At 42.7% G+C, this 15,577-nt stretch overlaps 2 protein-coding genes across 3 annotated transcripts; both read right to left on the reverse strand.

Annotated features, from left to right (window-relative positions):
* Nucleotides 1–811: 811 nt before the first annotated feature.
* LOC147463241 (uncharacterized) lies at nt 812–7,035 on the reverse strand. The gene is made up of 3 exons (XM_086495893.1): nt 6,814–7,035; nt 1,508–1,648; nt 812–1,204 (listed from the first exon to the last, which is right to left on the reverse strand). Exons 1-3 carry the CDS (start codon nt 7,033–7,035, stop codon nt 1,037–1,039), a joined length of 531 nt encoding a protein of 176 aa, XP_086352019.1. The 3' UTR covers nt 812–1,036.
* Nucleotides 7,036–10,743: 3,708 nt separating this feature from the next.
* On the reverse strand, nt 10,744–15,563 carry LOC147463242 (uncharacterized). 2 transcript variants are annotated; one of them, XR_015185021.1, is made up of 5 exons: nt 15,063–15,563; nt 14,615–14,706; nt 14,059–14,271; nt 13,088–13,956; nt 10,744–10,880 (listed from the first exon to the last, which is right to left on the reverse strand). XR_015185021.1 is itself a non-coding variant. In XM_086487815.1 (4 exons), the coding sequence occupies exons 1-4, from the start codon at nt 15,063–15,065 to the stop codon at nt 13,902–13,904; spliced, it is 363 nt and encodes a 120-aa protein (XP_086343941.1). In that variant the 5' UTR covers nt 15,066–15,563; the 3' UTR covers nt 11,865–13,901. The 2 variants fall into 2 exon arrangements, 1 of the variants encoding a protein (XP_086343941.1); XM_086487815.1 differs by lacking the exon at nt 10,744–10,880 and having other exon boundaries at nt 11,865–13,956.
* Between the last annotated feature and the right edge of the window lie 14 nt (nt 15,564–15,577).

Here is a 15,577-nt window from a genome sequence, read left to right on the forward strand (position 1 = left end):
TAGAATCACCTGTAGTAACCCTACTTCCTCCTTCACATCAACTCCACATACACTCCTCAAGCCTTGACACTCATGGAATCATGAGTGATGTGGCAATTTTTAGCCATTTTCACACCATTTTCGCTTTTTTTTCCTTTAGAGCTAGTTTTAGCCAGTTTTGCAATTCAAATGGATTGTACCTCTGGGGGAATGAGGATCCACTCTTCAACTCAACCATCCTTAAATTTATGTAGTGCTTGTGGGGGCTGCACAGACTCCTACTACCATATTTCTATAAATACTTCAAAGATCCCAAATATTCTAGCCGATTGATTTTGGGATGCTCAAAGGGTTCATCAATGATATCAAGATGCCAAAGAGCCTACTGGGGATAAAAGAACCAATCATTGTTCTATTAGTAGTGAAAGGTGACTGTTGTAGAATCACTACCAATCATACAAAATAGAAGATGATTTGGCAAACCCACCAAGCCAAGGCATCCAATTTTAGCAAACCATGATGACCATTAAGAGCCAAAGGTAGATTTAGTTATGAACCTTCAACCTTGGGAAAATGTGTGGGTTACCTTTTAAACTATGCTCTTTCAAGGAGTTTTAACACCCTTGCCACAAAAGAGAGAGGAAGAGGAGGAGGAGGAGGCTCACACATTCATATACATAGACCATAAAGTCGACCACTTTTTTGTATTTTGACCTCTACTACTAACTTGGGAGCTCTATTGGCAGATTATTTTGCATTGTCATAGATCTCACACAAATTTATATCAAGTCTAGCTAGAGGGAGTAAACTGTTATTGATAGGCAAACAAAAACTCTCTCTCAATCAAATATCTTCTGAGTAGGAAGAAGGCAAGGAGCCCTGCTACCTCCTCCTTTTTCATTCCCATAGAACAACAAACTTGTTAATAAAAGTGGCCAGATTGGGCTTTGTATGCAATCTCCCTTGGAGGTGAGATGAACTTGAAAGAGGAATGGAGATAAAAGTAAGGATGTAGAAGCTATAATTCATTGTTGCTAAGTTGCATGATATGCAAAGACTAAGTGACAAAGAAATGGGGCACATAGCCCTCCCTTCCTACCAGCCCAACAAGAGGTTTGTAATTCATATACGGTGCTCCATTGACCCCCTCGTCAGCCTGGTCCATGTCCCTTTCCAAGTGCCACCAGTTGCAATCCATTGCCCCATTTAGGCTAGCCAAGATGCTCTATGCAAGGGCACAGAGTGGAAACAGGAGTGAGTGAGATACTTCCAACTAAAGAAGAGAGGACTCATATAATTACTCCCCCACCTCAGCATTACCAATTACAACACATAAAACAAGAACGCATGTGTTACCAAGCCACTAAATGTTTGTGATTTAGACTTGCGCTATAGATGAACTGCCAAGAAGTATTGTGTTAACCACTCATAATTAGCATCTTGAACAAAAGAGCATTCCTGCCATAAGAGTGTCTAGATGGGTTCGATTTCTGATACTAGTGCAATTGTACCTCTTGGTGTTTTGTACCTGTGTGAGGCTAGGTGTCCCTTGGGATGAAGGACTCAGTAGCTCCGGTCGGCTTTTCGTGACTTCACCCAAGCCCTCCCCCGTCTTTTTGGATGACATGATGGAGGCCACCCCTCCAAGCTCTTTGTGCTGATGCAATGGCTGTCAAGATTTTTCCGTGACTGTCTATTCTTGTCAAAGTGTGCCGGTGCCTGTGAAGGGGTGTGATGTTGGTGGCAGCTTCATCTCACCATGTGGCCTTCATGGGGCAGCTTGACTTCGAAGGTCGAGGGTCAAAGAGCGTGGTCATCCTTCATAGATCGAGATCAGTTGGTGCAGCTACTACTGATGGCGGTTCAAGGATGGTTTTTCGGCTATAGTTGGGATGTTTTTAGGTGCATAATGTGTACAGTGGTAGTGGTGCCTTCTTGATGGCACCCGGGAGATATCTTGATAATGGGACTTCGGGTCCCGCCCCATCGACATTATATTGGTATGTTTCTAGTATTGATTGAGTACTCCAATAGTTAGTTATCGCTTGTTTTTGTCTAGATCATATGGATTATCTTTGGACTTGGTGTGGACTTGGCATCCATGGCTCACATTGAGTATGAACTTCTAGTTGTAAATTTTTTTATGGTTATACAATATAGCTCTCTCTATATAGGGGGTAACAGCTGGAGTAAATTCAAAAAAAGGGGAATCTTAGTTGATGCGAGGTGATGTCCATAGAATAGGGGGCAGTCCAGATAAACGAGGCAGGGCTGCGAAGCGCCAGTCCACGCGGGGGAGAGACGAGGAGAGGCCACGATGCTTGCATTGGAGTTAGCGGTTAGGGGTGCAAATCACATTCTTTTTTTTTAATAATGTATGGGTTACCTTTTGCAACGGGATCACGTGGCCTCGTCACTATATAGCATGGCCATATAGATTAGAGGGGATCTAGGGCAAAAATTTGGGGGGGCGAGGCGGCTTTAATCTCAGTCGTCGGATCATGCAGTGAACTAGGGATGGGTGAACTAAGGGTGAACTAGGGTCAGGTAAACTAGGGTGTGATCATGTGTCATGCCAACATGGGCAATGACATGCGCTAGCGTGGTGGTAGGGCATTCATGTGCCAATCGAGAGGTCCCACGTTCGACCCACACCCCACGAGGCAAGTGAACCAGGGGTGACCTTGGGTGCCATTTTTGCCCCGAGTTCACCCTTAGTTCACCAAAGATTGGATGGCTGAGATCAAAGCCGCTTCACACCCGCAAACTTGGGCCTTAGATCCCCCCTCATTGACCCCGTGTAAGATAGTGACGAGGATCACGTGGGTGGTGTGTTGGCTATTAGAGCCATCTCAAAGCGCAGCTCCTTCAAGTCGTGCTTGAGGACCAAGATAAGGACTATTAGGTTATGGCTAATGATAGCTTTTTTACCTAATCTCTAGGGCATTGCCCAGTTGTATTACAACTTTGTACTGCTCAAAGGAGGGTCTCACTTTGAGCATTTTTAAGGGGTCTTCCAATGATAGAAACTCGCATTGTTTTCTTTAGACACACACACACACACACACACACAGATAGAGAGAGAGAGAGAGAGAGAGAGAGAGAGCGGAAATGGAATGGAATGGAATCTTATATTAACATCTTCTAAAGGCCAAAATGACCTATGAGACCAAAGAGTTAAATCATGGTGAATTTGATACAAGCTCTGAATAGAAAGAAAGAAACTAACTAAACAAAAACACTACTAGAGCTATAAAAGGTGGGTATCAAGAGCCTAAGGGGTACATATACAAAAGGTGGGCATATATCTCATAGAAAGATTAAAAATGGTAAAGATGTGTTTATCAAAATCCGGAGATGGCTTGCATTGGTTGGTGCATGATTGTGTCGATGTCCTCCATGGTGACAGTCTCCACATTACGTCTCCCATGTCTTGCCAATATAGATCCAATCCTCTGCTACAACCTCCTCAGGTGATGGAAGCATCTCCTCATCATGGGCCTCCTGGATCTCCCCAAATATGCTGCTTGATCACTTAGTATACATCTGCTAGTGATATGCCATGTATCCCTCCATTGTGGATGCTCTCGTCTCTGCTCAGTCTCTGGATGGAAGAACATTGTGATCTTGTCCTTGGGTGTGTCTCCCAGTATGTGAGCCTCTCTCTCTCTCTCAATAGCCCTACTCAATGTCGATGAATCTCCAATAGATAGAGTCCAAGACATCTCTGATCTTTGTATCTCATAACTCTAGATAGAGGCCCAAAACCCCCTCTAAAGAGGAAATGAAAGTGACACATGTATCGCATAGTATGTTGTACAAGGGCATATATAGTGGAGCTCTATCTCTAGCTCTCTCTGGCACAACTGCCATAACCTAGCCTTAGTTGAGATGCCTCGATATCCACCAATTTCAATCTCCAACAGGTGTGATGATGTCCAAATCTATCCAATAGCACATCGTAAGCCATGGGACAAGTGAGTGTCCATTTAGGCAAGCCTAGATAAGAACCCATCCTCAATAAGCTAGAGAAAATGCTCTATGTATGTAGTCATCTTCGTGTCGTGGGACAAGTGAGTGTCCATGTAGGCAGGCCTAGATAAGAACCCATCCTCTATGAGCTAGAGAAAATGTTCTCTGTATGTAGTCATCTTCGTGCCCAACTCCTGTATAGGTTGTATCCATGTCCTTTGGTTATCCAACTGAACAGACCCTATCGTACAAGTCTAGTGGCCTCCCTCTATGTCACACACTTACATAGGGTGCATCTAGAGAATACTGAAAGGGGGGGAGCATGTTCATAGAGAAACCATGTAGCTCAAACCATGCTGCTATGTGTGCATACCAACATGATATTTATCCCTGTGTCGTCAAGTGTTGTGAGGACTCAAGAGCCAGCTGAGCATAACGATCTTGTGGCAGCTTCCATAAGCTCTGTATGAATGTCGTTGATCTTGCAAGAGCCCGTCCACCACTAGAGGAGAGGTAGCCAACTATGCTTTGATGATCGCATGGGGAACCAAGACCTTAGCCTTTATCATCTTGGAGATTGTGGATAAGTAGTCTCTCCATGTCTCATCACCCATCTGTACATCCATGCTAACGACTATGATGACATATTGAGGGTCTCCATATCTGCACTCCATTCAGCATAGCGAGGCAACATGAATATCAAAAGGTCATAGCTTGGTGCGAGGCTCCTAGAACTGAACCTGTGAACACATCCTCTCCAAACCTCCCAAAGTTGTGTATGATCTAGTTAGTCTAGCCTCTGTCAGTCTCCTCATGGAGAAATTTGGGCCACTAAAAAACACCCCACTATAAGTGTACAAATCCGTATACTCCACAATCATATCCATAAGTAAAACTGGGAGTTGATCTCTTGACCCATTGCACTGTAGTATTGAATACCATGACCTTAGTCTTCCCAAGGTTAACAGACATACCGGTACCCTGCACAAATGTATGTAAAGCATCAAGATGGTGTTGCATCCCCTCAGGTGAATCTAAATAATCATAATACCATCCGCATACAACAATAAGGGTATCAATGTCCCTGCGAACTATGCTCCTTTGTCACCCTCTCTCTTTATGTAGTCTAAAGCCTCATCCACATGCATGCCAAAAAGAGTGGGGGATAGTGGGCAACTTGTTTCACCCCAATGGTGAAGTGAATAATCTCAAACAACCCCAAGGGCATATGCACTCAAAGTGTAATTGTCTTGTACAAGGCCATGATCCCTCGTATGAGCTCTAGAGGCACTCCCAGCTCCTATAGCGTGTGTATCGATTTGTCCCTTGGAACTGTATCAAAAGCTTTGCAAAAATCCAAAAAGCTACAATAAATCCTGCTCTCATGAAATCTGCCCTCCTCCATGATGGCTCGTAGTGTGATCTAGGGTAGAGAAAATGTTGCATACATATAATTTGGATGGTATGTGTCCAATCATGATAGTGCAGTAATGCCCAAGCAAACTAGGTCACCAAATTTGAAAATAGGTACAATTGTGGACATACTCCAAGTATCAGGGAAACCCTCACACATAGCTCTATTGAACATAAAAGCAAGAAGATTATCCAAAATATCCTTTGCATGTATAAAATGCTCAGTTACCAAGCTATCACAATTATGTGTTCCTCCACTGCTTATCCTATCGCAATAGAATTATCTCCTACTGAGATAGGTAAGGTATTGTCTTTCATCATGCAAGGTGTTGAAAGGTAATCCATGACTATATGTGAGTGATGATGCCCATGAGCACCTCCCTCTGTAGTGTGACTCTCGTCTCTCTACACTCCTCATCATGCCAACTATTCTGGGGCATCTTCCGAGAACAAAAGGGTGGCTATGTCGGAAGGCATGTGTTGTTGCGTCATGTAGTGTCTTTGTCAAAACCTATGTGAGCTCAAGAAGAGGTCGCCCTGGTTCCTCCATGCAAAGGTGCATGTATATCCCATCAATATAGACAAGAGTATGTCTCCCTCCTAAATGTATAGAGAGTCTTGGGTGCCTATGATGGTGCAACTATATTGTAAGAGAACACAAGTGTAAAACTCATGACAGTGTGATCCATCGCCAACCCAAACTAGCAATGGCCCACCACAAAATCATCAATACATGGAATGAAGATGAGTATAGTCTGACTCTACTAGCTCCATGGTGATGGGGGGCAACAAGTGAAACCGCTCGACCATAAGGAATTTCTCAATACTATTTAGGATGGCTAAACCATGTGCACTACCCATCTCATCCATCTATTCTCTAGCTTGTGAGACTTTAGCCAGACTCATGTCAGTGGTATCAAGCTAGCTCAGCATCTCCACAAAGGTGTCGTAGAAGACTGACTGGCACTATGTAGTTCTAGCATTGAATTCTCCCATTATCATGATATCACCATCTCTGTATGTCCTCATCAAAAATGGTAAATTGTGATTGCCCTTTGAGCGCCACATAAGTTGGCGTACTTGGTTCAAAATAGCATATAGCAATATATGGGTATTTGACATTCCGTGGCCTCAGTCTCATCCACATATACCTAGCATGATCATCGATGCGAGAAATATGTATCATTGGTTTTAAATACTTGCTATAGAGCCACTCTGCCATACCCTCGTCCCCTAAGCTCTGATCTTGTCTGCTATCTATTGGCCAACTCCAGCTATATCCACTAACATGTGTTAAACTCTATTTAGGTGTTTGATGCGTCTCCAAGTAAAATAGAATGTCCCTCCCAATGAAATTGTCCAAAGGCTCCTACATCCATTCTTAGAGAGCCTCCTACTATCATGTGGTACGCTTCTAATCACATGGCAGCCGTCTCTATAGAAATCCACCTTCTCCTTCTCCCTTGCCGCCTTGATCTCTGGCATGAGCTCCATTATGTGTGCAAGGTGTGCCAAGGTAAGACCGTCTCCTAAGAAGACAATTGCCTTCCTTGAAGTTGGCCTCCTTTTTAAGATCTCTTTCTTTGCTTCCATTGAAGGGAAGCGCAAAATAAGTGCCTTTTCTTTGATCGAGGATGTGCGTATATTTGCCTTCTTTTCCCCATCCTCCATGCTTTGGTATGTGTGGGTGCTACCACCGACGTCATTGTCGTAAGCTCATTAACTTCCTCACCCGCATCATCAACTTTAATCTCGAATACATGTACATGCATAGATCGTATCCTCCTTTGTTCTTCCTCCAAAGTCATGCTAATGATAGTTGGGGTAGGCGTAGGGTCCGTGGTCTTCTCTTTCTTGGCCACTTCAATCCATTTTTCACCTTCCTTTCTTGCCTTATGCTTGAGGTTCGTCTTGACAACTTCAGCCCATTTGTTCTTCGCATCGAGCTTCTTCTCAATTCTCCCTATGATCTCCTTGGTCATCTCTTCTTTGATGGCTTCCTTGTCATTGAGTATCTCCCTCTCTTTTTGTCAAAAAGGTAGCAATAGTGCCTTCCAAAAGAATGATTCTCTCTTGGAGACTTTCTTTCTACTCTCTCTCTCTCTCCCCCTTTTGTCATGCTCGCAAAGAAAAAAAAAATCACGTTTCTCCATTCTTCTTCCATCTCCTTCCTCCAAGCTTTCATTTATATCTCCAATTTTGAAATGCCCTTGTCTGTGAGTGCCAATTTCAGCCTATCGTTGTTCATATCCGTGCTACTACTTGAGAGAGAGAGAGAGAGAGAGAGAGAGAGAGAGAGAGAGAACAAGAAGAAGAAGAAGAAGTTATTTTTAACGTCGTGGGTGAAAGCATATATAGGTGGTCCAAAAAGGGTTGTCTTGGACGCTCCTTTTTAAAGTAGTATTTGGGAACTTTTGAGTCTACATTTGATTTTTGGGGGAGGAAACTCAGTGATGAGTAACGAAGATGGAAGGAATCTTTTTAAAAAGAGGGGTATGCAATTTTTACCACCCCCGGTAGTTCTTGGACGTGTTCGACGTACACCCCCTTTGTCTCCTTCTCTGCGTGCGGGTTTTGCACAAAGCTACATGTTTAGGTATTCTCTATGCACGGTTTTTGCATAGAGCATAGCGCCTTTCACTCCTTATCTGTGCGGTGTTTTTGCAGCACATTCCCTTTCTTTCCTCTCCGCGCGGTTCTCTATTGTGTGTGTTTAGTTCTCTCTCTCTCTCTCTCTCTCTCTCTCTCTCTCTCTCTCTCTCTCTCTCTAGATAGGATGGAGCCTTCTCTTCAGTTAGGTGTGTGTAAGTGTCTGTGACATGTTTGGTCTTGTTGATGCCTGGGCTCTTCATGATGTATGTTCATGCGTTGAGCTCTTTTTCTTCAGGTTTTCTTGATTCGGCTCCGTGCCCACCAGTACACAATCGAGCAGAGTTTCTCGAGCAGTTCAAAGGTTGCTTAAGCGATACTGGGCGACAAATAAAAGGGAACAAAGAGAGAAGCAAAGGCAACATACTCTCTGTGCTAAAAAGCGGAAGGATGTCGAGCTCGATGAGAAGCTAAAAAGGAAGATTCTTCATGACATGTCAAGGTGCTGGCAAGAGTAGACACAAGGATTGGCAATTAAACTCCAAGGAGAGATTTTTGAACAGTTACTCTAGCAACCAATAGTTTGCAACCTGTATATGTAGTTTCGATCTCATAGACCACCTGCAAGTGCTATCTAAACCACTAGCAAGTGGTTCTGAACCACTATCAAGTGCTATCTTAACCACTAGCAACAACTGGTTTTGAACCACTAGTAAGCATTATCTTAACCACTTGCCAGTGGGTGGTTAAGAACCACTTGCCAATGGTTCAAAACCACCTGCAAGTTCTATCTAAACCACTAGCAAGTAGTGGTTCTGAACCATTAGCAAGAGCTATCTTAACCACTGGAAAAAGTCTATCTTAACCATTGCAAGTGGTTCAAAACCACTGGCAAGTGCTATCTTAACCACTAGCAAAAGGTTCAGAACCACTGGGAAGTGATATCTTAACCACTAGCAAGTGGTTCATAACCACTAGCTAGTGATTCATAACCACTTTCAAAGTGCTTGCAAGTGGAATAGAAGACTTTAGCAAGTGGTCCAGAAGGCCTTTGCAAGTGGTTCAGAACCTCTTTCAAGTGGTTCAAAACCTCTTTCAAGTGGTTCTTAACCACTTGCTAGTGGCTACCAGTTTACATAATGCAAATGGTTTTCAACCACTTGCATGTGGTCCACAGTTCACAAGTGGTATAGCTTACACTTCTGCCCACTAGCCCGCTGATTTTTATCTTCTACAAAAGCCCTAAGAAAAACTACTAAAACAATTTTAAATCAACTTATAATAAGACATCTTGCAAGGCACACAACAAAATGGTCGATTGAATAGGAAATCATGTTTCTACATTAGAAATCGGTATAGAATTCGGTAATATGTCGGTTTTTTTCCCATTTTACAAAACAAAAGAAGTTATCATCATGAGTTACACTATCAAACTCATCATGGGTATCTACATACATAATCACATGTACACAACTCTTAAGATTTTTGTTGAGAACGGAGATCAGAAGGCGACCTTTTATAATGTGGTAGTGGAGGTGGTGGAGGCAGCACTTTGCATTGGCCACTTGATAATTTTTCCCTCACAGATTCAACGTCCTGAAGTTGCTATCACCTTCTTCTAGCATCCAGTTTACAAGTAGTGATCAGCTCCGACCGATTTTTTATTTTCTTCCACTCATAGACAAATGGCAAAACTTCATGATGCATAAACCTCTCCCATTGGTCTTCCGTCTGGTCCTCTAGAGAAGGCAAGATAACCTAGGAGTCTTTGTCGTTCACGCAACACCTGGGATATTTTTCATCTAGCAGGACGGTGTTATCTTTGTTGAATTGTGGAAACTCTTTCCAAAAAGTGCCCAGGACTAGAAAGAGCATTTGTTCCCCTTGCTCGTCAAGCCATGAGCTTCTACTGCATGCTTCCTTTGCAATCCACCCATTCAAGCACTTGTGTACATGAGGCAAGCACAATTCTAACCTCTTTTCAAGGTCTTGGTAGCGGCTTGTGTTCCAGACGTACACTTCAACAATCTGGCTAGCCCAAAGAACAAACCACTCTACAAAATGGTACACATAGTGGTTCAGATTATTGTCCTGCTTCACCTTCCAAAAGTGCATCATGTCCACGTTAGGCGGGCTTGGTCCCTCTCTCTTGTCGGGAGTGACCAAAGCATATCATTAATATTAATGATCAAGGCAGGCCTATTATCCTCCAAAAGGTGAGGAACATGACACTGAGTTACTAGGGGTGTCTCCCGATCAAAGTGCCCCAGGTCTTCTTGAGCACAATGCCAGTGCCCAACATTACCAATCACTTGTATTTTTACTACAGCGCCCAAAAAAACACACTCAATAAATTGTAGTGAAGATTGACACCATGAGACAAAAAATATATCTTATATTTAAAATAAGTAAATAGCACAAAAAACACATGGAACTTAAAGTTTCCAATGTGTTCGGGTTTTGGGGGTTTTTGATTAGTACTTTTCTTTGTATTCGGATGATGCACTCCTTCCTCCTGTTGTCGCTTGTGTTTCTTCCTCAGGGTATCTGCAATTACTCGTAATGTCTCCACATCCTCTGTGTCCTCCACTTTATCCACAGTTTCCAATTTTAGGATCACAATAAGGTTTAGGGGGAAAAAACCGAAATCTGCTCGAACAAAAATGAAACACTACATATATGCACTTCATTACCTTCCTGGTTGTTGATTGAGAGCTTGTTAAAGTCATGCCCAATGGTTTCCTTGCCATGGTTCTCAACCACGAAGGGTCCAACCTCGGGGTCCTCCACTCTATCCCCACTTTTGACAACAACCTTGCCATGTTGAAAACCCTCAAATAGCTCTATGTTGTTCTCGCCAAGTTCAAACAGTTCTATATTGTTCTCATTAAGTTTAAGCAGATGAGAACTTTTGTCAGCATTGGTTTCTGTGAAGAAAAAAATCATGTTAAGGGACTTATCTCATGACAAGCAGATTTAAGCTAAGTTAAGCGGATCCATAAATTCTCTTCGAAACATCAAGTCTTCTAATTCAAATTCCAAAACCATATTCTTTTGCTACCAACCACATCATAAACAACAGTGGCAAAGAGTAATATCATTTCATGCTTGGATGGACTTAAGTGCACAAGCTTGAATGCTTCTATTCAACTTCTTCTAAAGAATTCGAAGCAAATTAAAACATGATTGACAAATCTTATCAAAATGCTTTCTAGGCATTTCTGAGAGCTTTCTAACCACTTGTTTAGCACTTCTAAACCACTTATTGAGCACCATTGAGCACTAGAGCACTTTCTAACCACCTGGTCACCACTTTCTAAGCATCTAGTTACCACTTTCTTAACAACATAAGGCATTTCAAATCACTTTCTAACAACCTATTTAGCAACATTGAGCACTTCAAAGCACTTTCTTACCACCAAGTCACCACTTTGTACTCCTTGTGAGCAGAGAAAGTGATTCGGAGTGCAGATTGGTTCCTTGAAAGCACTTTGAAGTACTTTCTAAGCACCATTCAGCAATGTGAAGCAATTCAAAGCAGTCTCTTCACTCAATCCTTACCACTTGGTCTAAACTTCATAACCACCTAGTAAGCAGTTAAGAGCTATGTCAAAGTACTTTCAAGAACCCTTTTAGAAGTTTCTCACCACTTTTTGACCACCTATTAAGCCCTTTCAAGCGTATTGTAGGCACCATTGAGCACTTCAAAGAACTTTCTAAGCACCTGGTTACCACTTTCTTGGCACCATAAAGCATTTCAAATCACTTTCTGAACACCTATTGAGCAACAGTGAGCACTTCAAAGCACTTTCTTACCACCTAGTCACCACATTTACTCCTTGTGAGCAGTTAAAGTGCTTCAAATTGCAGATTGGTTCCTTGAAAGCACTTTGAAGTACTTTCTAAGCACCATTCAGTATTGTGGAGCACTTACAAGCAATCTCTTCACTCAATCCTTTCCACTTGGTCAAAACTTTATAACCACCTAGTAAATAATAGAGAGCTATGTCAAAGCACTTCAAAGTACATTCAAGGACCCTTTCAACACTTTCAAGCACTTTCTCACCACTTTATGACCACATGTTAAGCACTTTCAAGCATATTGTAGGCACCATTGAGTATTTCAAAGCACTTTCTAACCACCTGGTTCTGACCACCTATTAAGAAATATTGAGCACTTTAAAGCACTTTCTTACCACCTAGTCATCACTATGTGCCCCTTGTGAGGAGTTTACGTGCTTCAAAGTGTTGATTGCTTCCTTGGTCAAAACTTTATAAGCAAGTACTTTCTAAGCACCATTCAGTATTGTGGAGCACTTACAAGCAATCTCTTCACTCAATCCTTTCCACTTGGTCAAAACTTTATAACCACCTAGTAAATAATAGAGAGCTATGTCAAAGCACTTCAAAGTACATTCAAGGACCCTTTCAACACTTTCAAGCACTTTCTCACCACTTTATGACCACATGTTAAGCACTTTCAAGCATATTGTAGGCACCATTGAGTATTTCAAAGCACTTTCTAACCACCTGGTTCTGACCACCTATTAAAAAATATTGAGCACTTTAAAGCACTTTCTTACCACCTAGTCATCACTATGTGCCCCTTGTGAGGAGTTTACGTGCTTCAAAGTGTTGATTGCTTCCTTGAAATCACTTTGAAGTACTTTCTAAGCACCATTCAGCATTGTGGAGCACTTCAAAGCAGTCTTTTCACTCAATCCTTACCACTTGGTCAAAACTTCATAACCACCTAGTAAGCTATATAGAGCTATATCAAATCACTTCAAAGTACTTTGAAAGACCTTTTTAGCACTTTGAAACACTTTCTTACTACCTATCGAGCATTTTCAAGCATATTGTAGGACCATTGAGCACTTCAAAGCACTTTTAGGTGCTTTTAAGGCATTTGTGAGCACTTTCTAGGCACCAGTGAGCACTATAAAGCTTTTTCTAACCACTTGGTCAGCACTTTCTACTCCAAGTAAGCAGTTTAGACCTATCCCAAAGCACTTCATAACATGAAGCACTTCTAGTTTAAAGTCTAACCACTTGGTCAACACATTCTACTTATTTAATGAGCAATTTGAATTTATCACAAAGCACTTCTAGGCACTTTTAGCAACAAGCTTACCAGCAAGGAGTCCATATCTTCTTTAAGCCGCCCCGAATCAGTAGTGGCACTTGCCTTGGACAGCATCTTGATGATAGTTGTGACCTCTACCTCTTTGCGGTCTACCTCCTGTGGATTTGAATCGGGTGAGGTCTTGAGCACCTCCAGCTCCTTGTTTAGTTGGTCCAATTCCCGGTAGAAGTCACTGTAAGCAGAAAAATGCCCTTCATTTCTAAGCCACAGGTCCCTCTTTTCCTACAAGCTGCACTTTCACCTGGCCCAACAACCTTTTTTGCTCATTCTCCTGGCCACTAAGTCCCTTCGCCATACTAAGCACCAGCTGAATATAAATTGGCGTCTTTATTGCCTGAAATGGCTGCAGCTTGCTTGTTGACATTGTCGGTATTGATGACAAGGCACCATCACAGATAGATGTTTCTATTTGAATGACACATGGCAAGCCATAATTGGTGCGAAACTTGTTGATCTTCCGCTCCAAACCCCCTTTTTGCATCTTGCAGTTTTCAAGGACGTTGCCACCAAACCTTGCCCATGCAATCTGATATCCAGTCGGATCACTCGCTGCTGCTGGACACCTCTCACCACGAAACCCCGTGCAAATTTTGCTAACAACTCACCATTGGATGGGGTTGCTTGATATACCTTCTGGTACAAAAGCCAGCACTCGTCAACAAACTCATCGCTCACATGGTTGAGAAATAGCTTTGTGATTTTCTTGTGCAGGCACTTGAAGACACTCAGCCACTCCTCATCGGAGATATCTTTATATGTGAGCTCTTTAGGTAGCTTCCCCTTTAGGCCGAGCTCGTACTCCTCATGCAGTTCCTCGGTCGAGAAGCAAAATCTTGATATCCACGGACACTCCAATGCTGCAAGCACCAGAAAATAGAGCTTGTTGAAAACCCAGGTTTGCAAGCTTTGCAAACATTGAAGCAATGGAAAAAAACAATGCAAAACATACACATGCATACCTTTGGATGACTTTGTTGAGAGCTTCGAGTTGGATGCAATGCATTCCACCAGGCACGGCATTTACCTCCACTTTTGATGGACTGCTTCGCGTCGCTTGCTCATTGGGTAGAGGGGTTTGATCTTGAAGTTCAAGTTCAAACATTGTGCCCTTCCCAGTCATGTGCCTTGGTAACCCGCGTGCAGGTGACTTCATCTTGCAGTCTACAGTTTGACTATATAGTAAAGAGGATGAGCTTATGAGCACGCAGAGAAAGACGAATGCCTACAACTCCAAGTGCTACAATATGATGCATGCAAAGCTTGTCTTCGGTAAAGCAGACAGGCAAAACGAGACATGCAAACATGTAAGCCTCAGCAGTTCAAAATTGTTTGTGAGCACGATTTGCGACCTCTGTTTACGGAAAGGATGTATGTCTTATGAGCACGAGGAGAAAGACTAATGCATGCATACAGCTCCAAGTGCTACAGTATTCATGATGCATGCAAAGCTTCACTTCAAAAGCGGCACATGCAGATATAGAAACCTCAACAATTTAAAATGGCAATAGGGTTTACCTTCTCAATCCGACAGAGCAAAGCCGAGAGTGAATGAGTTGAGTGTTTTGAGTTTCGAAGCTCAGGGAGATCACGTAGCACGTGGAAAGAATCTGTCAAAAGTTGACATCGTCCTATGACAAGCCATGATATCACACATATTCTTGAAATGATGACTAACCCGCCCCTCCCTACATTCAGTGACCCCTTCCAGCTACCAAGGCCATTAACATTTCAAAATTCCCCTTTTCTTTTTTGAACTTATCACAAATTCCTTTCCACAGCAATCTCTTGGTGGTACCCCAAAAAATGAAATAGTGGTACCATCAATACATGCATAAACTCTTGTAGGAAACTATCCCAAGAGACCTTAAAGATCTATCCAACGAGAAGAGTTGAACTCAAGACCTGTTATTCAAAAGAGAAATGGCATAACCAAACTACAACACTTGGGTGATAGAAAGGTTACCATTTTCCTCTATTTATTAGCGCGAGCGCGCACACACACCCGACAGGCCACAACTCTGGACATCTATCTGCAACCTGCACACACCCAAGAAGAAGAGAGTTTGAACGTATCCCAAGAGACCTTAAAGATCTATCCGACGAGAAGAGTTGAACTCAAGACTTGTTATTCAAGAGGGAAATGGCATAACCAATCTACCACACTTGGGTGATAGAAAGGTTATACCATTTTCCTCTATTTATTAGAGCACACACGCACACACCCGAGTAGAGTTTTAACGTCTTGGGAAACTATCCCAAGAGACCAGGGGAGAGAGAGAGAGAGAGAGCTCATTAGCTGTGGCCAACAAAGAGGGGGAGAGCATCAACTCGCCACTGTGGCACACAGAGAGAGAGAGAGAGAGAGAGAGAGAGAGAGAGAGAGAGAGAGCTCTGCGCAAGAGAGAGATCTGCCACAATCTTTAGAGAGCCTGTGGGCAAAGAGAGAGAGAGAGAGAGAGAGAGAGAGAGAGAGAGAGA

The sequence above is a fragment of the Adiantum capillus-veneris genome, chromosome 2 (assembly GCF_014529385.1).
Source record: "Adiantum capillus-veneris isolate H3 chromosome 2, ASM1452938v2, whole genome shotgun sequence".
Taxonomy (NCBI): domain Eukaryota; kingdom Viridiplantae; phylum Streptophyta; class Polypodiopsida; order Polypodiales; family Pteridaceae; genus Adiantum; species Adiantum capillus-veneris.

Coding starts and splice junctions, on each gene's coding strand:
- LOC147463241 (XM_086495893.1), bottom strand. CDS start 7,035: ATGGAGGATGGGGAAAAGAAGGCAAATATACGCACATCCTCGATCAAA. Junction 1,649..6,813: donor CGGCAAGGGAGAAGGAGAAG/GTGGATTTCTAT, acceptor AAATCTTGACAG/CCATTGCATCAGCACAAAGA. Junction 1,205..1,507: donor GGACACCTAGCCTCACACAG/GTACAAAACACC, acceptor GCCCTTGCATAG/AGCATCTTGGCTAGCCTAAA.
- LOC147463242 (XM_086487815.1), bottom strand. Junction 14,272..14,614: donor TGCTCTGTCGGATTGAGAAG/GTAAACCCTATT, acceptor TTTACTATATAG/TCAAACTGTAGACTGCAAGA. Junction 13,957..14,058: donor CTCAACAAAGTCATCCAAAG/GTATGCATGTGT, acceptor TGGTGCTTGCAG/CATTGGAGTGTCCGTGGATA.